The sequence below is a fragment of the Limulus polyphemus genome, unplaced genomic scaffold (genome assembly GCF_000517525.1).
Source record: "Limulus polyphemus unplaced genomic scaffold, Limulus_polyphemus-2.1.2 Scaffold1176, whole genome shotgun sequence".
In the NCBI taxonomy this organism is placed as follows: domain Eukaryota; kingdom Metazoa; phylum Arthropoda; class Merostomata; order Xiphosura; family Limulidae; genus Limulus; species Limulus polyphemus.
The window spans coordinates 190,476-214,364 of NW_013666786.1; the positions used below are offsets into that span (position 1 = coordinate 190,476).

General features: G+C 33.3%; 1 protein-coding gene across 1 annotated transcript in view; it reads left to right on the top strand.

The window, feature by feature from the left end:
* Nucleotides 1-8,652: 8,652 nt before the first annotated feature.
* Nucleotides 8,653-23,889, top strand: part of LOC106462472 (oxysterol-binding protein-related protein 2-like) — a 106,709-nt gene continuing 91,472 nt past the window's right edge. Inside the window, exons 1-2 of the mRNA XM_022389743.1 lie at nt 8,653-8,836; nt 9,642-9,794. Of these exons, the coding sequence (XP_022245451.1) occupies nt 9,745-9,794 (50 nt within the window). The 5' untranslated portion in view covers nt 8,653-8,836; nt 9,642-9,744. The remainder of the gene's footprint in view (nt 8,837-9,641; nt 9,795-23,889) is intronic.

Below are 23,889 nucleotides of genomic sequence, written 5' to 3' on the forward strand. Positions count from 1 at the left end.
GACCACTCGTGTGGTCATCATCAGGTAAATTTATGATATAGTGTTAAGTTTTAGTAATTTACTCGATCATTTTGTTCCAATTTAGAATAGATATAAAGAGACACCAGTATTTGTATTTAAATTAGGTTTTAAATCGCGGATAATAAACGCTTCTTTAATGTTTCTTCTATTGATATTGTTTTCTTTACATAATATTTTAAAGTTGTTGTTATTGATTGAATGTTGATTTGTTATGCTCTGTTCATAAGTGTGTGATGGGCCTAAAATATACAATGACACAAAAAATGTTCCAGCCTTAGGAATCAAAACTGGAATAGAAGATTTAACTAGAAGATTTGTGCAACAACCAATCAGAGATAAACAAAGAACTAATACAACAAATAAAAGTCACACATCCACTGAAGTTAATGAAACAGATATCGATCTTCAAGAAATGAAAACGGACGATGAGAGCACGAAGATATTTCAAGGCAAAAAAAATATAACAGAATGTGGTTCCCTAAAATACCCAAAGATAACCAAAACCTATATAATTTCACACAAGAAATTTCATGTAGAATTCAAGGGTATTTACTGAAAAACCATAAAATTAAACAAAACATCACGAAGGGAGATGGAAGAGCTCAGCTATTACTTTATTACCTGTACTTTATAATAACGATGTGACTTTGCTTCAGTGACGTGATTACATTTCCCCAGTATACACCCTATCGCCATCGAGATAAATCAGCGAAACCAAATATATTATTAAATAGCAGAAAAATTGGTCTGGTGTTACTTGAAAATAACTCGTTCAAATGTTGAACTACTTAGAACAATCGTTGCTGACGTTTTTATATAACTTTTTTCAAATGTTATGATTAGATAATACTGTTTAAGCGGCTTTACAAATCTAAGTTGAAAGCTACTTTTAAAATAAGATTTTAGTCGTTTACTTCTGAAAAAACGTTATTGAACTAGGGGTGCTTACATGTTTTCAGTATCAACACAATTTATTTATAGAGCTATTTCTTACAACAAACATCCATTTTCTATACATATATTATTCCACGAGAGTCAGGTAGGAATCAATCAGAACAGGAAACGAGGTGATTATATCTGACTACTAAACATCTGTACTCGCAGTGGGTATACCATTTTACCACAACGTTCTGAAAATTACATTAAGAATAGGGAAGTACTGTAAACTGTAACATATATCAAGAGGTCATTAGGGTGATTTATGATACAGTTACGTCAACTCACAGTGCTCCCAAATGAAGACAAATAAAAACACCAGCATCATTAAAACGTAATGCTGGTTTATAGAAAAAAGCAATACATGTGCTATGTATTTCGAATTCTGTAACTGGTATGAACAAAATGATGGTTTATGTGAATATAATGACATGACATGCCACTTTGATTATGCAGTTTGTAAAATTATTGGTGATATAAAAATAATAAACGTACACAAATTTATTCTACGTACAGTAGGTTTTTGTTCATCAGTTGCCTTTACTAGTTTGCACCCTTACATTTACCGATCGATAACGCTTGCTATTAATAGAGTGCCCATTGTATTCAAAGTGACTGATTAGACTATCCAGATGTTTCGATAATACTGAAAAATTACTTCTTACAAATGCATTCTTATTAACGAAGTTTCACTGTAATGTAAATTTAAGTATTAACTGGAACTAAGACAGAGGGTTGAGTACGTTACATTAAAATGATTTTGAATATGCAAGTCACTACTTCACAAGTCAACCACAACCGATATGAGGTCACTATGGAACGTTATGTATCATAATGACATTTTGGGATGGTTTGGTGTTTCGTATGCAGTGTTATGACATCGAAGGATATGTATCAGCCATTTCCGACGGAAAATATTCACACACACTCAGATCATATGGATGTGTTCAGATCGGGAATCTAAAATTTCCAAGACAGGGATATACTTCATGGTATTAGGGGGAAAAAAAGGAATTTTGATCAACTTGGGGCACTAAGACCATTCAGAAAGAAACCTGTAACAAGTCGTAACCCAGCCGTGGTAGGCAAAGTGCGGTGTCTTGTAACAGGACAGAAATCAAGAACACAAAGGTCAGTGGCAAAATCAGTCCACGTGTCTTAGGAAAAAGTACGCAACATAGATTTAAAATGTTACCTTCTGGAGAAGCGACACCAGCCACATGTATACAAGTTGCTTCCACGACATATTGGTTCAACTGACGTATGCCTCAATTAACTGAAGAATTAATTAAGTATTCTTGCTATTCTAAGCAAAGACATACCGTCAAGTTGCCGGATGAAGCATCTATAAATTACTGTGTAATCAGACTGTTGAAATAAATACTAGGAAATCGTCTTCCTCGTACGCTAGATGGATTATGGAAAGCAAGCCGGAAGGAGGAATGTGTACGGTCATTTGATAGAGCATGATCAGACGTGGCGACATGAACTGTAACAATGTGTTGAAACTCTAAAATCGTTTTGATTAACATCCTCAACACCTCTATATAAGTTTGTATTTTGTTTATCAGAGAGACTACACGAAAAAACATTATAGCTTCATCCTTGTGATAGAGCTACAGCCAATAAACAGCGATAAAAATCAAGAGCTATTAGTACAGTAAAATTATTCTCGGTATATAAATTATAACATATAATGAAGTTATAATACCAAAAATGAAAGATGTAAGTACTGAACAGTCGTGCTGTAATGTTACAAGCTCAGCATGAAATAGAAAATTTAAAGTATAAAGAATAGCTATAACATATACAAAAACTCCCACATTAACTACATTGTTCTGATATAATAAATTTTGAGTGCAAATAACAGTTAAGTTCAAGTATGTGTTCAAGTGTTCGATGAAAGCACATGTAGAAAATTCCTCATAAATGTTTTTTATGTAGGTATGCAACATAAAGTGTACAGTTTTGGAAAATCAAATAGTGTTTAAAAATAAAATTAATTACTAGAGTGTTTACTGAACAGTTTAGTTAAAAATATGAAAATTTAAAACATAAGATATGGCCTTGTATGTTTTTTACTTCTTGTTTCTCGTTTTCTTTAGAACTGGGCAGACTGCTCACTGTACATACCTTGGCTCACTATATGCGTAGTAACTTTGACATAAGTAACACAAATACATATTTATATCATGCAGCTCTATGGACTTTATGTCAGGAAGTTATCATAGAAGTGGTTGTTAGAGAATAGTTAGTTACCGGAAACCAAAAAGATGAAGTGGAGTAACCTTGGCCATTCTAGAATTAACGGTTGCCATTGTTAATACTCACCTTGCGCTTGGGAATACATGTCTAGGAATTCTACGTGCTCTTTGGATTAAGCTACAAAGCAGTGCGCTCAGGAATTATATTGGCCCATTTATCTCATAAGCCTTTTCGGAATTCTCTAAGTTAATGAATCGTACCAGTATGTGGCAGTTAGATATGTCATGCCTACAGCTTTTTAGTTTTTGTCAGTTATAGCGTTCATTTATAAAGAACGAGGTTGGTTTCCAGATGAATGTACAGAAAAAGAGAATTGGCAATACTTGTAATTTGTGGGATTTTCCATTCACTTAGGTTTAATAAATAACTATATTCAATTTATCTTGTCCAAACTTTTACTTTCGTCACGATGCATGTAAGTTAGTAGAGTGGAATGAATGTATATTTACTAATATTTCTTCCAATAAATGTCAGCTCACAAAACAACTGATAGTTGTACACATGTCAGCAAAACCTGTACATTGAAAGTGTATATTTTGTGTCAGCTAGTAGCAGTATTGTACATAACGAGAAAAAGTCTTAGCATTACATATCTTTTCGGCCTGGCATAGCCAGGTGGTTAGGACGCTCGACTCACCGTCTGAAGGTCGCGGGTGCGAATCCCCGTCACACCAAATATGATCGCCCTTTCAGCCGTGGGGGCGTTATAATGTGACGGTCAATCCCACTATTTGTTGGTAAAAGAGTAGCCCAAGAGTTGGTGGTGATGACTAACTACCTTCCCTCTAGTTTTTCACAGCTAAATTAGACCTATTGTAGCTGTGCGCGAAATTCAAAACAAATACTTATTTTTTTAGGGTGAACTACGAAAGCTGTGTTACTTACATAAAACTATTTATATTTATGTAATTATTTGAAGTAAAAAATAGTTTTAAACATTGTATATTGAAACGCTGTTTAATTTTTACCAATGGTAAATTATTGATGACTCGAAGTCTGTACCTCGCTGGAACTGCGGTAAGTTTACGGACTTACAACACTAGAATTTGGGGTTCGAGTATTCACGGTGGACACAGGAGATAGCACAAAGCTGCTTTGCTCTAAAAAATAAACTCGAAGTCTACAAGGGAAGAAAACCTACGAAACTTTAACTGTATTCAACAACACTACTGGAGCAGAAGAAGAGACATGTCATGTTATATGTATCATATGTAGCATTATGAAGAAGGAAAAGTCAGATAACATTTCAAAAATAGGTTACGTCAACTGTAATTGCAAGCTGAAGTTAACAAATTTTAAGTTACCTTTGTAATAATCATTAATTTTAGTCCTAGAATTTGAAGCAAAAAACCTCTCAAGTTTGTGCCAGTTAAAAATAAATACTATAGTAACAACTGAAATCAACAGCTATAGAAATAAAAAATAAATAATATACAGTACTGAAGATAGACATTGTTGTGTTCTTTTATGTCTCGATAGAATCCCACATAAGTTAAATGGTTTCCGAAAGAGTGTTTGTTATCCATGTTATTTTTTGTCTCCTGAATGAAATGTTTTTTTATGGGTCCACAGAGAAATAATGTAACTAATGAGGCTGAAAACCCAACGTAATGTCACATTTTTGTGTCCAACTTGCTAAACAATATATCCTCCTCCCTTCAGCCTTTTGTCGATAATAACTTTCACCACTTGGCAAAATAATAGATTAAGAGCTAACTATCAGTAGTTTATTAAACTTCCATTTAACAAGGAAGGAAGATTAGAAAAAAAACTGGCCTTGTGATCCAGGACGGTACCATGTGTTTTCTACTTCTTTAGTTAATATGTAAATTTTCTGTTTTCTTACTGTTGAGTTTTGACATAGAAAAGTCGTTCAAGTAATCAATTTTTAATTTTGCTTCTTTCTACACGATTTCGGACGTCGTTCGTTACCTGGCAATTAGCCGAGGTTTTTGCAGAGAAGATGTCACATGACACCAAGGAATAGAAAGCTGTTTTTTCTGTCGGCTCCAGCATTCGATCCTGAGTGGACGGAGGTCACGTGCAGAATAGAGTTTCATGTGCAAACCTGTCTTAATTGTTATTGTGTTTTGTTTGTTTGTTACCTGGCAATTAGCCGTGGTTTTTGCAGAGAAGATGTCACATGACACCCAGGAATAGAAAGCTGTTTTTTCTGTCGGCGCCAGCATTCGATCCTGAGTGGACGGAGGTCACGTGCAGAATAGAGTTTCATGTGCAAACCTGTCTTAATTGTTATTGTGTTTTGTATTAAAAGCCTAATTCTTTTATTAGCATATTTTAATGAGTTGTTTTTTCTTCTGTAAATAAACGTTTATCATATTTAGAATTTTTGTTAAGATTGAGATTTTTTTCTTTTGCTAAGGTTTATAGTTTAAGTTTCAGCTTAACATTTTGTAATTTATCTATTGTTGTTTTGTTTCTCTTCATCTTAACTGGGGTTATTTTTATTTAATAGCTTTGTTTTATAATGAAGATGAAGGCAATTGATAAAACATAGAACACTTTATTTACAAGATTCGAACGTTTCGGAATAACTTATTCCATCTTCAGCGAAAATTATAATATAATAAAATAATCATTTGTTTACTTAGTTATCAAGAAAAGCGGTAAATTGACAGATGAAACGATGTTTATATATATATTACACAACAGCTGAGTTAAGTGTGAAAATTTAGAACAACTTTTAGATCTAAAAAGCTTTGTGAGTCGTTGAGGCAATGAATAATGAATAATCTAGTTATGCTTTCACCCTATAGCTTTTCTACTCTAAATCAGCCGTCTTTAATCAGAATGACAAAAAACTAAAAACGGTTCATTATTACTCTTTAGGTGAAACTGCAGTAAAAAATTTAGACCGCTAGCTTACGTGACACACTACCATGTATCTTGATTACTATGTTAATATTATCATGCAAAATATACATTTGGATTGTTAAAGAGTAAAACTCAAAGTTCCCTTGCTTGACTTCTTCATTAAATTAACTAACAATCGCTGATTTGAAACTTCCACCATATGAGAAAAGTATATGTAAAAATATTACTTACGTTTTTTTTTCTTCAAATGAAACATTCACTTAAGCTACAGTCAAAATGAGAACTCACAATTAACTCTGTGAAACATCTATCATTGTGCATCTATTTATATATGTTTCTATGTGAATGTTATCATTGAAAGAACTGAAATTTATTTTTTATTACAGCCTTTATGGACTTATTAGATTGTACAACAGGAGTTGAAAGAAACTTATATTTAATTTTAAAATGAAATTAATTTTCAATTTATCTTTTCATACTATATAGCTAATTAATTGAGAATCGAGAAAAAAGCCATTCAACACTGAATTCGAAATGAACAACGTTTCGATCTTTGTATCTGACCAGAAAACGAAGGTATTTGACTATCATTTTACAAGAGCGTTAGTTTGTAAACCTTTCAAGTTGAACATGCATGAAGACACAAATATTGAAAAATCTTACGTTGTCATCACTGAGTGGCTTGAAAGAACTTCTGGTCAGAATATAACAAACATTTGTTTTCTGGCGTCTGATGACAAAAAGAAAAGGTAAAACATACCTAATTGCTAACCATTTGTGAGGCCGGCATAGTTTGGGTCCGGCTATGCATGCAACTATAAGCACGTAAAAATAAGTTTATGTCTTGTATGGTGGAGGGACTTGATCAACTCAAAGAGAGAGAGAGATCAAGGTCTGTCGACTTGGTACCAATTACTGTGTAAAACATGTTTTGATTTTCTTTATTGGAAGAGTTATAAAGTATGAAAGGTGAAAGAGAGCGTGAAAATTGTTGGAGACTGAGGTCCTGTAAGAAATCCAAAAGTAAAATGTATTTTGGGTTGATGATATATTAATAACCACAGGATTGTATTTGAGTTATCTATCACTGCGTTGAAGATAACTCTTTGATTAAAGAACAACAACGAAAAAGAATGATTATTTAAACCTCTTTTTTTAGATTTCTATTGCTTATTACGTTTCTTGTAAGATATTTGTTCAGAACTACACTTCCTTACTTTGACGCTGATTTTTTGTCAATTTTTTTGAGTAGATCATAAAATAAAAGACTTATAAGAAATGAATTAGGCTTCTCAGCAGTGTGAAAAGTTTTGATATAAAATATATTTAGATTTATTGTAGTTACAAGTTACTTTAATTAATACATTGGTCGATTTCATCCGTACAAACTATTCTCTTTCTCACTCAAGAAAATTGAACCTATTCTACCACTACACTTCAAAGGTTGTGTAGCGGTAGAATAGGTTCAGTTTTCTTAAGTGAGAAAGGGAATTGTTTGTATGTAATAATCCGGAATCATGGTCTTAAGACTGCTTAAATTAACATTACACCGAACTGTACAAAAGAACTTATTTTTGTACTTGATCCTTTACCCATATGTAAAGCACACAAAGTCAGCATTATTTGGAAATTAATCGCGAAATCAGGCTTAAAAACTTTTTTCGACTTAATAACGACTATTATAGTATTACATCGTAAATAGGCTAGTTTGTAACAAAGGTAATTTGAACTATATATTTACACTAAAAACGTAATTCACTGTGTGATTATTAAAATATTGTTTTAAATGGTTTAAATATAATTGGATCCAGTTACAGGATGTAGAATGAAATTGTTCTTTGCAGTCTGAATCTTCAAAGTTATTGAATCTTAAGGCTGTAAATTTAAAGTAACTTTTTGTATGTCGTCTGATCTATGAAACCTCCACTTTTGTTCGTTTAAAAAGTGGTTCAGCGGTACGTATAAGAGCTTATAACACTAAAGATAGGGTTTCGATACCAACGGTGGACTCAAGACAGATAGCGTTGTGGTTAATAACAAGCAAACAAAATTATGTTTTTCGAAATTATTGCATCACTACATACGATTACCTAAGTAAATATTGTATCGTCATCAAATGTAGGTTTCATAGAGAAATTGGCTTGTGACGTTTTATTTGGTTAATAAAAAATCATATTTTATCCATTTTCTAAAGACCTGTTATCGTCTACCATATAATTTTAAATATAGAAATTATTGATATATGTTCGATCATTTTGGGAAGAACTTTAGTTAAAGGTATTACACTAGAACCAGTTTGACATTTTTCTAATATGTTTATTATGCATGTAATGGCTAACTTTGTCATGCAATCGGTATGAGTTAAATTACTCTGTTATACACTTATGGAAGAGTTTACATTGCGTTATATCGTTTGTTGTAGTGGCGATTTTTTTACCAGTTTTCTTTCTCTCGTATTCCGTTATAATTCCTCTCTTCTCTCTACCACCTGCCTCCCCTCAGCCGGTGGTCCCAACCGTCACCATTGATCTGTCAGAAAGGCTGCGTCAGCTGATCGAGGCAAGTGCCGCGTGCAGTAGTGCCCAAGACGGTTGATGACGGATATTACAGGAGCAAATAAGACCTGTTTCAGTCTAGGTAACATTTCCAATAATTTTTCTCAAAAGTTTTAAACTGCAGGAGACATTTCAGTCAATTGTAAGCTTGAAAAAGCTTTGTTGTCAACTTGAAATCCTTTGTAGTCATGCCAACACGAGATAAAGCTGTACAGGTAACTAAGGTTGATGTACTTTAATATTATTTTTTGTTAAATATTCGATTTGAGTATAATTGTTTCTTAGAACTAACATATCACAAGATAATTGAACCTAAATAATCGATAACAGGCTTCATCGAAACTGTTAATGTTATAAAAAATAACTGAACTTTACCGGACGTGATAAAATTTTAAGGACCACGTTCTATATAGAAAGCGATTGATCGAACATTGTCCACAGCAGTTATCAGCTAACGTGGGTACCACGTGTACTGGGGCTTCATCACAATTGTTGGCTTTGTAGTTGAGGTAGCAGGAAATATTAGTTTGTTTATTCTTGATAAAGGATGTTGTCACAGTTTTTAAGTACTCCTATAATGCAAAAAAGTGTTAACTTTGTGTCTCTGACGTAAAACCAACTAAGTGTAATAGTGTTACTATACTATAACGATTTAGTAAGTATGAAAATACTTATATCATCAGACTAACTTCAAACATTGATCAGATATTATATAAACTTATTCTTTTAAAGAAAATAAGCCAACGCAACAACCACACTTTCAGCTTTCTTGGCGTATACTTATTTATTTTAATTTTCTGATGTGAAATTATACCAATTTTATCGACTAAATTTTCTAGGTAAAACGACAACTGTTATTTCCAAGATCAGCAGTAAGTATGAAACCGTTTTTCTCACATGTGAAGAACTAGCAGTTATTCATCTACGTTATCCCAATGAAGTTATTAAGCCACAAACAGTAGATCAATAATTCTTGTTCTCAGCTATGAGGATGTTAAAAATAGGTTACCAGTTGTTGTTTTTTCTCAGGTGGTGTGAGATCTCCAAAAAAGTAATTGGCACAAAAAGTTATCAACAACAAACCTCACGTTTGTGCTGAAAGATTCGAATACGTACTGACGCCGACCTAGTAATGGCAGGTGAAGAGATTGCTGCTCATAGAGTTGTCTCCAAGCGTTACAGGTAATCTTGTAAAATGTCTTCAGAATTTTATTCAGGTATTCTAAATATTATTTTTTTTGTAAAGCCACTGTGCCTTCTGTGTCATGGGATTTTAAATCAAAAGCGTAGACAGAGCTCTTGTTTGAGTTTTGGTAAATGTTAATAATAGTTTCATATATGATCTTGCTTCATTAGTTTGGGGTTTTAGCCATTCAACTAATAATGTATGTAAAGTAAATTATTGGCTATGATAACTGCATCGTTCTAATAATAGATAATACGTGTGTCATAATACTTGTCTCGTTGACTTGTGAAAGTGAAACACCAGGTGTCATACCGAACATTGTTTGCCTAAAGTAACACTATCCTTAGTAATGATAATATCTTCGGGCCGTAGAAACACTGTATAAAGTACATAAGTGAAATGACATATTTTGTCAAGAACATAGTTATATGGATAAAGATAAACTTGTGAAAGAGCATGATATTTAAATAAGCGTCCTTTTTCAGGACAATAATTGTAAAGCATATGTTTAAATATAGAAACTAAAAACTACAATCAATTTGTTAAATGCATAATAAATCATACAAAGACGATTGGCTGTGTTGTTGAATATTTATAAAAACATTAGGTGTGTGATATAGATCAACATTGCATTATAGTAATAAAGTCTTAAAACTAATGATTTAATCTAATTTCATAACCATGTGTTATCAGTTTCACTTTATAAGTAAATCATTAAATACAGCTTACAAAGACTGACAGTTCTGTAGGGCTGCATACAGGTCTCAACTTATGTTTTTTGTTTTCATTTATATATCTATTTGTATTATGTGGGTCTTACAAAGGTGTACAACGTTACTGAGGATTTTATACAGATTTCAACTTACATTTAATTACGTACGTTTTACAAAGGTGTTTCTATACTTCCATGGGACAACATGCAGATTTCAAAATGTCTCATCTATTTTTCATTTATTTGTGTTTCTATAGGACGATATTGTTACTAACACATTTAACTTACTGCTGGAAAGTTTTTAACACCAATGCGCCATCTGGTTTCACTTCGTGGAACTATGACGTCATCGTCTCTGGTAACATCGTTGTCTCCTCCCCATTGCCCAAGGTCGACAAACTCCAGGGTAACTAATTAAGTTGATTACATGGTTTCTAATAGTATATCAATCACACAAAAATGTATATAAAATACCATAAATATTATAATCAATACCATTAAACACAAAAAATCATAAATATCGTAATAAGTTACACTAATCACCAAAACTACCATAAATATTGTAATTGATACCAATAATCACCAAAGATACCATCTTATTTCCACAACCTAACATAGAGTCTGCTGAGTCACAAGTCTGTATATAAGTAAATATTACTATAAAACGTTTTCTTTATTCAGTTAGCGAAAGGCTGAGTTACACTTAAGTTTGTGTTTAAATTTTTTCTACTTATAATTTTTGAGATAATATACAATTTGCTAAACTCGCAAGTATTTCTTACAATGACTTCAATAAACTTCAATAAGATTAATAGTCTCATCCGCAGGTTAAGTAAAAGTATTTCCCATTAAACTGATTAAATTCATACTGTTGCAAATACATGTTAAGAAATCGTGTGCATCTCACGGAATGAATTTAGATTTAAATAACTTCAATAAATTAAACGTAATATATTTCTTTGTTTCAAAGAGCGTGCATGTTGATGGTATGTACTAGATGTATTTCCACAGGGTCGCCAAAAGTGTTCTGTTTCAAGAGTAAATAAAATCAAAATTAGAGTAACAAATATATTTATTTCTTCCTTTTGAACTTCATTTGTCATGCTATGTTATAGCTTATAGAGTGCATAATTCTTCTCGTGATTCATGGTATGTGCACGTTTTACTGACGTCACGACAGTACAATTTGGAACGTTAAGCGTCCCTTATGTGACGTCATTTTAGTATCTACTGACTGACTGACAGACAACACTCTACTGCATAGTGGTTAAAACAGGTGACCCTTTCAAGCTGCTTTAGGCACCCTCTCGGGGAAATTACATTATCGGCTAACTCGTTTTGGTGCTGTTCGATTGTTGTACAATTTTATTTTAACTCCTCCTTTTCCATTAAAAACTTCTTTTCTCTATATTCTTCGCAGATGGTTCGATGTCGTTAGATATCAAATCTCAGAAAAAGGATATATATCATTACTGTCGTATTTCTTGTTGTTTTCTGTTGTTTGTTGAATGAATGCGTTTACGTTTATTTCAAACGCTAACCTGTAAAATTGTAAGCCAAATTGAAGTATAAAAGATATTTTAAATTTACGCGTTTTCTCTTCCTACAATCAATCATAAGTGCATTCAAATCAAGAAAAAAAAATGCTAGTCTTAGAACAATTGCAAAAAGAATATACTTGGCGTCAGATAATAGTTGATATTCGCCTTCTTGAACTTGATGCTGTTAGGTTTATAATTTTTTATGTTTATATAAATACATATATATGATTTTCTTTGTGTTTATAATTATTTAAGTTAGCTTGTAGGTTTATTTTCTGATATTCATGATTGGGAAAGAGCTTTAACAACAATATTCATCACACAATCATATCCAATTGGTTGTTTACCAGGCACTTGCGAGATGCATGGTTTACTCTGATAGTGAAATCCCACCCACACAGATAATAAATGAAATGCTTGAAGTAGACGACTGCAAGGCACTTCTTTTTAGCGATGCAATAATGTTATTCGGCAGGAATCAATGTTACTGCTCATGTATGTAAGTACACACGCCTCACTTGCAAAAGTATGAGTTCTGATACCAGTACCATTAGTGTCAGAAACAAGAAGGAACTTGCATTCCTGCCTTGAATAAATAAATACTATTGTGTCGATTACAGCATATCTTAATAACTGAATGGTGTGCTCATGGTCATCATCCCAGTTATTACTTGTATATACTTTAGTCAGAATTAATAATGTTACTACAATAGTTAATAAGTTGGCTATAAAGTCCAGTATTACGAAACAAGGTCAATGATAATTTTTATCCTGTCTTGGTTGTGGGCTGGTCTTAGTTCTAGGTGGCTGCGATCTGTGCAAGTTTGGAGACTGCTTGACTGGGTAATGAAGAAAGTTTTATTAAAAATGTACGACGTTTCTACAAGATTATGTCATCCTCAGAGACACATGAATATATATATACATTATGGAACAAAGAGGTTACATGACCGTAGATTGCTTCACAGCCTAGTATAGGTATCTTGGTACCCCGAGGTGTTGGTTTAGGGTGGAGCTGTGTTGTTCAAGCTTCTTTTATTCTACGTTTATTGATGTTTGGTTCTATATTTAAAATTAGTGTTTTGTATGGATATGCTGTGTTTTTTGAGTTGCAATGGTGGTAAACACAGGAGGGTTTTTTATTATGTTGAGTGAATCTGGTTTCCAGTTTTCTTCAGATTTCTCCAGTGTACAATTCCGGATAGTTATTGTACGTTATTTTATAAATAACGTTGATATTGTGTGATATTAATTTAATGATGATTTTAGTTTAGGGATAGGTTTTCGGGTGCATTTGAAGTCAATAGGAATTTTATGTTTAATGGTAAGATTTCTCCAAGTGTTGATGTTTTTGAACTTATGTCAGGGATAAATGGTAAGCTTCAGAGTTATATTATGTTGTTGTTTGGTGCATTAGTGTTAATTTTGTTTGTGAGTTGAGTTTTGGGGTTCTTGTTGTGGTAGTTGTATGGAACTTTTTCGACAATGGTTAGTGGAAATTTATTGGTGTGAATGAAGGAATGCTTTATAGAGTTGATTTCTTTATCTATATAGTCAGTTGAGCAAAGTCTTAAAAAAGTTTTTTACTATGTTGATTTTTTGTCTGGATTCATGGGCGGAGTTCCAGGGGATGTAGAGGCCTGTGCGAGTGATTTTTCGATGAATGTTGATTTTGAACTGTGAGTCGGATCTAATAATGTTGATGTTAAGAAAAGATAGCTGTTTGTTATTTTCATGTTCAAACGTGAATTGGAATTTACGTGCTCAAAAAAGTGTGTATGTGTTCGGTAGAAATGAAAACAGCAAAGGTGTCGTTAACATATCTATACCAGTATAGCGGAGGATAAAGTGCGGATTGTATATCTTAGGTTTTGATCTGGATTATAAATATGTTGGCGAGAACAGGTGAAACAGGGTTGCCCATGCTTAAACCATGTTCCTGAAGAAAGTTTTTGTTGAAAATGAAGTATGTTTTTGTTGTTGTGAATTCTAAGAGGAAAACAAAAAGTGTATTGAGGATATCAATTAAAGGATTGGGGTCATTACAGTAGACGTCAAGTGCAATATTACAAGCCTCTTTGACGGGAACTTGGTGAAATGTGACACAACGTCAAGCCATCTCCAAACTACTATTTTCTATGAAGTAGGTTCCTCGTCATCAAACTATCTTAATACTGTTCCTACCTACCATGTGGTCAAGATAATCCACCTTTACGCACTTCTGAACATACTTTCCAGGCTTAAGCTTCAAGTTGTTATCTCGAATGTATTGAAACATGAAACAGAAAAATTTAATTGCAGCCTTAGACATCACGTTGATCAACAGTACATCAACAGCATAAATGAGACAACATGCTCATTGTAGCCACCGGTATATATATATATGTGTGTGTGTGTGTGTGTGTGTGTGTTCTGAGTAATGCCATTGAATTTCTGCACAAGCTGAAAGGCTGATAAAAAGACCCCGTACGTCATTTTTAGAACGTAGCCTTAGTTTAACGAATATAATTAAACTCAACATGCTAGTAGCCTTACCCAAGTTTAAGAAACTAAATCAGTATGAGCTCTTATGATAGGCAAATATCCGTCTATCCATGGCAATGGAAACTTACCAGCCCATGTTGCTATGTTTACCTCATGAATGATAGTGCAGAACTTTAGTGTAACTTCCTATTTATTGACTGTGGTTAACACCAAAACCACAAGTTCTCAGAGGTATGCGTAATCTCTTCATGCAGCATTCATTTTACCTCTATAGTTGCCGGATTTATAGTCAGTATTTATAATTTACACGGTAGCTGTTTAATATCTATGTAACAGTAGGTTAAAATCATTTCATCTGGTTCCTAAGATATCAAAGAAGTATATTGAAAAAATCTGTCAATTCCTTAATCTGTGTAACAATAACATCAAATGTTCAAGGAGGCTTTGTGACATTGTGTGAACAATGTGCAGTTTTGTAAATGCTACTAATACAACTAATGCCTGTTACATCTCCTTGTTATATCCCACTAATCAAATTTCTGAAGGCAAGTAAGCAGACTTCTTCACAAAGCTACAAATCAAAGAGCCACTATGCTAGCTGTTACAGAAACAAATACTAAGTCAGACTTGGGTAGGAACAGTGGGGTTCTGACATTGACTTTATGAGCACAGTGTTAGAAACTATTTTGCATCAGTGGGTCCAAAGCCTTTCCGTGCATACTGTTTAGGTTTTTGGTAATGTGATTACACGACCTTATAAATATACTCTTGCAACCCCAAGATGTTATGTCTGCAAAGCTGTATTTCATATCTCCCTTGGACCTAGCATGGCCTGGTGGTTAAGGCTCTTGACTCTAAATCTTTGGGTCGCCGGTTCGAATCCCTTTTCTCAAACATGTTCGCCCTTTCAGCAATGGGAGCGTTATAATGTGATGGTCAATCCCAATTTTCGTTGGTAAAAGAATAGTCCAAGAGCTGGCGGTGGGTGGTGATGACTAGCTACCTTCCACTGCTAAATTAGGGACGACTAGCACAGATATCCCTCGTGTAGCTTTGCACTAAATTCCAAACAAAACCAAAAACAAACCATACTCTTAAACTATGGCACATTTGTTTAACATAGGTCATTCTGCAGAAGTCTTTTCTCTCTCTTCCACCATCTGCTGGCGCGGAACCGACATTGCAAAGCATCAGTCGGATTTTACACTTCCATTGCTAAGTAATGCTGGTTGTGAAGCAATAGTTGGCAATTCTCAGGCTCTGTAAGGGACAGAGTTGGCATAGCTGAGTCCTAGCTCCGCAATAGGTTCTGGCTACACTCTCCATGGTTGGACTAGATCATACAACTGTTTCTCATTAGTAATTTCATGCACTTAAATTTGACAGTTGAGGCACTGCAAAAAAGTCATCCCCAGCTGATCTCTTCATGGTAAGCTCTAGTCATCAATCATCACTCTTTTAGACTGCTGGGATGATATTGCGTCATGGATCCTAAATGGATAATTTTAATTGATGGTAGAATGGGAACGGACCATATAGCGTCTCCTACTCCTACACAAAATTGAATTTCTAAATTAAAACACCTTAAAAGTGAAGTGGCATATAAGTTATTAATAGGCTCGAATATGACTTGAGGATGTGGATTGTAAATCTTGTGATATTAATAATTGTGTTTGATTTCGAAAACATGGGTCAATTGCTGATATAATTGTCAATAGGTATAACCGTTTTATATTGTCGATACTTAGAAAAACATATAGGACGAACATGTTCGATAATAAGGATTCGAACTCGCGTTCCTGATTGCAAGTTGATCGCCCAAACCACCAGGTCATGCCAGGCCCAGTGATGAAGATATAGTGATTGTGAAACCTGATAAGGGAAATAGTGTGGATATTTTATATAAAACTTTGCGAATAAAGTCAAAGGTATCCTAAATGATAATACTAAACTTATGACGTCAGAGAAAGATCTAACTAAAAGCAGAGATAACTTACAAAGATACTTATTAAGATTTAAAAAAAAGATAATTTATCAGCAAATATTTAATATCGTACATTAAGACCATTTAGTTCCCATATAGGTGTTATGTATAGGGTTCCTAAAATACACAAAGATGGTTGTCTGGTTAGACCGAAAGTTTGCACTATAGGCACATATAATCATGAACTAGAAAGGTTATTAGTTGTTGTTAGAACCTCTTTAGAAGTGAATATACTATAAAACATAAAATATCTGGATTTCAAGAAAGAGTATTATTATGCTAGTTTGATGTAGAGTTTTTATATAATAATATACCACTAAAAGAGACTATAAATGTGAGTGCTAAACCAATATATCAAGATGATAATAATCAAATGAAATTTCCTAAACATTTGTTTCAAGAAATCAATAGTTATGGTACTGAGAAATCCCATTTTTATTTAATGAAGAGATTTATGACCAACTTGAAGGAGTTGCTATGAGGTCTACATTAGCTCAGTCACTTGCAAATTTGTTCCTATGCCACCATGAAAAAGTGTGGCTAGAAGAATGTCTAATATAGTTTAAACCAGTTGATTATAGAAAATATGTTGATGATACCTTTATCATCTGTAGAGAACTTTAACATGTTGAAAGTTTATTAAACTTCCTTGATAATGTTGAATACCAAAACCTCTACAAACTTTCATTTTTAAATCTATTTATTCATAACAATAAGGGAAATTTTGAATGTGAAATTTCCTATAACAAGATGTTTACAGGTTTATGTTTCAACTTTGATAGCTACATACCATTGTCTTTTAAGAAAGATGTAGTAAAAATAATGGTTCATCGAGCATATGAGTTAACCAATATATATATATATATTTCATGAAGAGGTAAAAAAGATTAAGGAATTCTTATTAAAAATGTTTTCCTAACAGGAATTATGAATCAAGTGATCTATAATTATTTAAACACGACGGGCCTTTCTACACCATCCATTTGAGATGTAACGAAACAAAATTACTTTTGTTATACCATTTACTGGGAAACAGGCCATTGTGATTAGAACACATTTAAGTAAGCTAGTCCATCAAATGTATTCTCAAATGGAGGTGAGATGTATGTTTAAGTTTATATATGTAGATTACAGTATTTTTGAGATATAAAGATCGAATATCTGTCTACAAAACTTCTATTGTACTTTATAAGAATTAAAACGTCCTTAATGTAAGTTAAGTTATATATATATTTATTCCAACACTAGGAATATATATAATTTGAGATATACGTCATATTTAAGTATAAAGAGACACGCGCAGTACAAGTGTAATGAGCTCATAAATAGAGGTCAATTTGAAATCCATGCTAGGCTAATAATGAACAGGAGTTGAAAATAAAAGAAATACTATTAATTAATAGTATTTAACCAGAGATAAATGAGCAGAATAATGCAGCATGTTTGTTATTGAATTAATGAGTTAACGTTAGGTAAGTAAGGGATTAAGAAGTAAAAAGCCACGAAGGTGAAAATGATGGAAGTGAAGCGTTTTAATTAAATAAATATGAAGAGAAAAGCTTAAGAAAAAATTCAAGAGTCTAATCTTTAGTTCACATTGAGAGTAATACATCTTGTATTTGCACAGAATAAGTATATGCACTGTGGTCGATTGGCCAACTTTACTGTAACTAAAACCACAAGTAAACGTACTTACGCGCTGCAAAATGAACCAATTTTTCTTGACAGCAGTACTGAGTAGAAATAAGAAGAATTCTTTAAATAACGACAGAACAGCAACTCGGATACAACATAATACAACTTAGAAAAAGGTTTAATGACAGTTATGTGTTTCCAAGGCGGTTTATAACTGTAGGAAAGTATCTAAAGATGATATTTCTAAGACGTTGTTATGAGTTGGTCAGTAGTAGTAGACTTCTAAAGAAAAACCAAAGTTGAGATAAACACAAAAAGGGTTAATAAATTTGGTATGTTATAATTAAAGTTATATCAAAGTAGGTCTAGATTACGAATCTTACTATGGGATTGTAACCGAAAATGTCGAAAGCAGTGTGATTACCCCACTGATGAATCAGTGCATTCTAACCATTCTTTTTGTTTTATGACATTGCCTACTGCTAGTTAGACAAGTATATTAAAGTAGCTACGTACGCACTAATTATAGTGTAAATCTTTAGTTCTGATGTATGTAGTAACTTGGTTTCATCAGATATTATTGATAAATATTACAGTTTTTATGATCTACAAGCAGTCGTGTTTGTTTGCCGTTCTTTTGCAAGCAATGCTTCTAGAATACTCAGAAATGTTTTTGGCTACTTAAAAGTTGGGTTATAATACTAAAGAAATTGTATTCAACATTTGTTGTTCTAGAACTCGAAATAATCTTAATGTTTCTTTCAGTTATCAACATACATTACACATTCCAGTTAAACATGAAAATTATATATATATACTAAAGAAATGGCAAGCTAAAAATCTGTTAAAATGTAATGTTTTCTTACTATGACTTGTTACAGCCGTCGTTCATATTCACAAAAAAGAACTGTCTTTAGTGCGCAGTCGCTATAGATTTTTGACGTCATAGAAACTGTAATTGAGTAATCGTTTAATTTTCAAGACTTTGAAGGCATGATCGTATAGGTTACCAATATGATTTTAAAAGTTTATTTGAAAATCTAATGTGGGTGATGATCTTATAAATTGTCTCACTAGTGATTAAACTGTTTTAGATTATTTGAAGATAAGAATCGATAATGCCGTCTAAACTATCAAACCACCTATGCCGCCATGCCACTTTAAAATGCATGAAGTTCTATTAATATACGAAGAATTGTCGAATCCTAAAAACTGAGTATAAAATAAGATCTTGAATAAAAATATTGTGATAATTACGCTACGTTATATAAGGTTATTGAACTAGATTTTCATACTTTTAGAAACACAAAAGTTTTAATACTGGAATAAAGCTCTGAAAAATCAAAAACATACACATACAAAAATTAATATAAGGAAAAATATAAAATATATGTTTAATGAATATAACTGGACTACAAAAAAGAAGAAAATGAAATAATAAGAGAACGAGAAAATAACTAGGACGGTGATTAAATAACCTCAAAAGTAAGGAAAAATCGGAGGTATTGTATTAACAGATGTTAAATGGGGCGAAGAAAAGGACTAAGAGAATGGTAGAAGTTAAACAAGATGAAATATATAAAGGTATAGTAGATGTGTATATGTAAAATGAAGTAAGAAAACGATGCTATCAATAAAGAAGCCATAAAATGATGTAATTAAATAATTTACTTATTGAAGCACTGAATAATTTAAATTACTGAAAGAAACTAATATGTTTATTTGACGTAAGGCTTAGAGAATTCGTAGAAAGAAACAAAATTATGTTAGTTAACAGATGAGTATGTGCAAAACTTTAAACCTCTTGCAGTGTGGCATTATTTTGCATGCTTATTAACCAGCACTCATGCGTTAAGGTTAAAAAGAATAAGTGATAAATCCACGACTGTAACGTAGAGTAATCAATAAGTAACCTATACCCGTGTGTTGTGATGCGGGAAGTGAAGGATGTGGCTTAAACAGAGTCGATCGAGAAGATCGAAGCTTGGCGTCTCGATCAATAGCTAGCTGATTATTTCCATGTTTTGAACCAAACGGGTGGTTTCCTGGAAACTTTCGATTTATTTTATATCTATACAGGTTAAATGCAATACAAATTTAAAAATGAGTTAATATGTACAGGTTAGAGGCTTTACAAATTTAAAAATGGGTTAATCTATACAGGTTAGAGACACTACAAAATTAAAAATGAAGTTAATCTATACAGGTTAGAGACACTGCAAAATTAAAAATGAGTTAATCTATACAGGTTCGAGACACTACAAATTTAAAAATGAGTTAATCTATACAGGTTAGAGGCATTACAAATTTAAAAATGAGTTAATTTATACAGGTTAGAGACACTACAATATTAAAAATGAGTTAATCTATACAGGTTAGAGACACTACAAATTTAAAAATGAGTTAATATGTACAGGTTAGAGGCATTACAAATTTAAAAATGAGATAATCTATACAGGTTAGAAGCATTACAAATTTAAAAAAGGAGTTAAAATACATTCTACCCTTTCCGCTCCCTCATGAAATAAATGTTTTCTATTTATTTAAATATTTGACCACAAACGTACCTCTCACCAACTAATATGTACATTAAAAATAAGCATTTAATAAAGCCACCATGCATTAAACTAAGAAACTTACATTAGCTTTAAACTGCTACGACAGCATTAGTAGGATATTTTTGTGAAATGCACTCGAGGAGTTTTAAAACTAATAAAATGTGATAAATACATGTGGAAATGTTCGCCAAGTGCAGAACTAGTAAAGAGAAAATGTGTTTATTCGTAAGAATATTACAGTAATTACATACATGGACATTGTCCTGAAAGGGGCCAAAATAAGTGCAGGATACTCTGACTTTCATGTACTGATTAAATTAATATTCAACAAAAACCAGCTACCATCTACCAGGGTGGGAGAAAGAGGTCAAATGTACCTGATCCTCCCAGGTCTATAAGACCTAAATACCGACAAAGATTGTCATGCCAAGCACAATGATGACTCTACGGACTTGTAACGCTAGAAACTGGGTTTCGATAACCATGGTGAGCACAGTACAGATAGCCCATTGTGTAGCTTTGTGTTTAACTACAAACAAAGGTATTGATCTGGTACTTCATCAAAATCATGCTTATAAATGCAAGATTCATTATGATGCTGTTTTTTCACATGGTGATTGTGTTTCTCAAGTAATATTAGATAACAAATACGAAATGTAAGTCTACGGATTTACAACGCTAAAATCAGGTGTTCGATTCCCCTCGGTGGTCAAAGCAGATAGCCCGATGTGGCTTTGCTATAAGAAAAATGTAATTTCACGAATAAAATTATACATGTTCATAGTTTAATAATAAATCTTATCATTTATCCGTTCCATACACACATATAGAGAGTTTGGCGCAGACACCATCTCTGAAAGATCGTATAATAATTATCAACCAAATATTACCATAAATATCCTTAAACTTAACAGAGATTAGCTTGAAAATGTCTTATTGTTCAACTAATCAACAATAAGCTAGATTATCAACAAACGATATGTTTTAGATTCTAGGCAACACTTAGTTTCAACAAAGAAGTCATATGTATCTGGTTTTCAACTTAACTAGATGTTTCCAGAATTACAGAAATTACTCATCATCACAAAACACACGTAATTTACATATTTATATCAAAACGACATGAAGATCTTAACCACAGTATTGAAATATTATAGCAGGCCATCACAATTATACACAGTGAACGTAATAGCACAAATTCACTTAATCATGAAAACAGTTTCCTTCACAGTAGCACAGAGCAGTGCACTTCAGGCTACACTTAAAATATCTGAAAAGGCCTCTGGATGCCTTCTTACAACTGCAGTGTATCAGCTCCTAGCACATTTCTTGAGACTGACCAAAAGTTGTCCATTTTGATTTTCACGGAAACTCCTCTGTCCTCTCCCAACTCCAGTCGGCAGGATTAGGTAACTATGGATCTTGTTGGATAAACTGTCCTATCAAATGTCTTCCTAAATAAGCTGCACACAGTGTGTGCTGTTTGAGAGCTGCCTGTATTGTTGGCATATTTTCCAAAGCTTATAACTTTCTCAGCGAAAAAGTTGCTACATTGTCTCATTGACTGTAAACAGTCCACTGGTTCTTTGATACATAAGTATGACAAACTTTTCGAGTAGCTCCATGGTACTGTCAGGAATAGGTTAAGGAGATCCTGTCAGTGTTAGAAACTCATCTGCAACACCAAAGGATATATTCCATGTGTTCCAGGCTGTTTTTTGGGCTTTTTCCAGCAAAGAATGATGTTGTATCACATTCAGTAAATGAGGGAAACATTGATAATGTCTTCGCTTTCAAAGGGTTTAAAGGTGGATGCAATTTCATGTGCTTCGATGTACCTGTTGTGTTTCTTACTTCAAAGAAAACCCATACCTAGGTAACTGGAATTTTTTCAAGATGGACATAATCATGACATTACATCTGTGCCTGTAGCACTCAGTATAATGTTATGTGCAGAATCTGATAGATGCAGCATTAACCATGCGTCAGCTTCTCCGTGTGAGCATGGCTCAATGCGACTTTTGTTTTTTCTGCTAGGTGAACATACAGAAAGTACTCGGTCATCAAACCTCTTGGACTTCTATTTCGATTGCGATAATTCGTTTTGCCAGCAGATGTAACAGTTTAATTTTGTTGTCATTGAACGAAGAAAGCTTTGCCAGTAACCCTCCTCCTCAAACCGCTGCCTCTCTTCTTTATCGATGATGCCTTTATGCCATCTGGCATATAGGTATCCTAAACTATGCACAGTCTATTTACATGTTCTAGTTGTTGCAAGATATACTGCAGAAATACGATGTTGACATATTCTTGAATGTTTGAGAAGTTCCTGGTGAAAGAACTTGAAAAATCGTGGCCCGATCTAGTACTCCAGAAGTTACTAGTGGAGTTACATCAGGGGGTTGTGTTTATGACTCAAGCTCAATAAGAATACCTGGTTTGTTGCCAGATCTCATTTCACCCACCCTGGACAAGGATGGAGGCGAAGGCTAGTGTTCTTGCTGGAAATATTCTTCAAGATTGCCTCCCATGACTGGCTATATACAGCTTGGAGAATAAAGCACAGCCATCTTCTAGTTTGGACCTTCTATTTCATGAATGACTTTTTTCAAGAGAACAGTTGCAGCTTTTTCTTTTTTATTGTTTCTAGAATGGGTTTGGATTGCTCTACACACCTCTCGTTAACAAAGAGGTCATGTTAATCCTGACCTACTTTATACACACTATTGACAGTTTCCACAACATAAGAGTTCATGATCGTTGGAATCCAGAGTCAAGAGATCACTACTGTCATTTATAAAATAGTAACTGCAAGTAAATATAGCAAATGCTACAATTTTCTGTTATAAAATAATCCATACCAATCTGTTCATGTAAATAAAGCAACTTCGATTTGTCAATGTATATGTGCAACATCTCAAGTTTTAAACAGACAGAAACATTGGTTATCACCATGGCCACCAAAGATATTTATCATAGGTAAATGTATTACAGCACCCTTTTTCATGCTTTTAACCCAAAATGCACGATTTTGACCAAAATTCTGCCTTAACCAGCACACTAATACCTATATATACTCAATGTATATGATATACCTCTATCTATACACCTGGAAAAAAGTTAAGCACCCCCAAATATTTTTCAGGATTGCTTATTGAAAATAAGGTTTAATTTTCA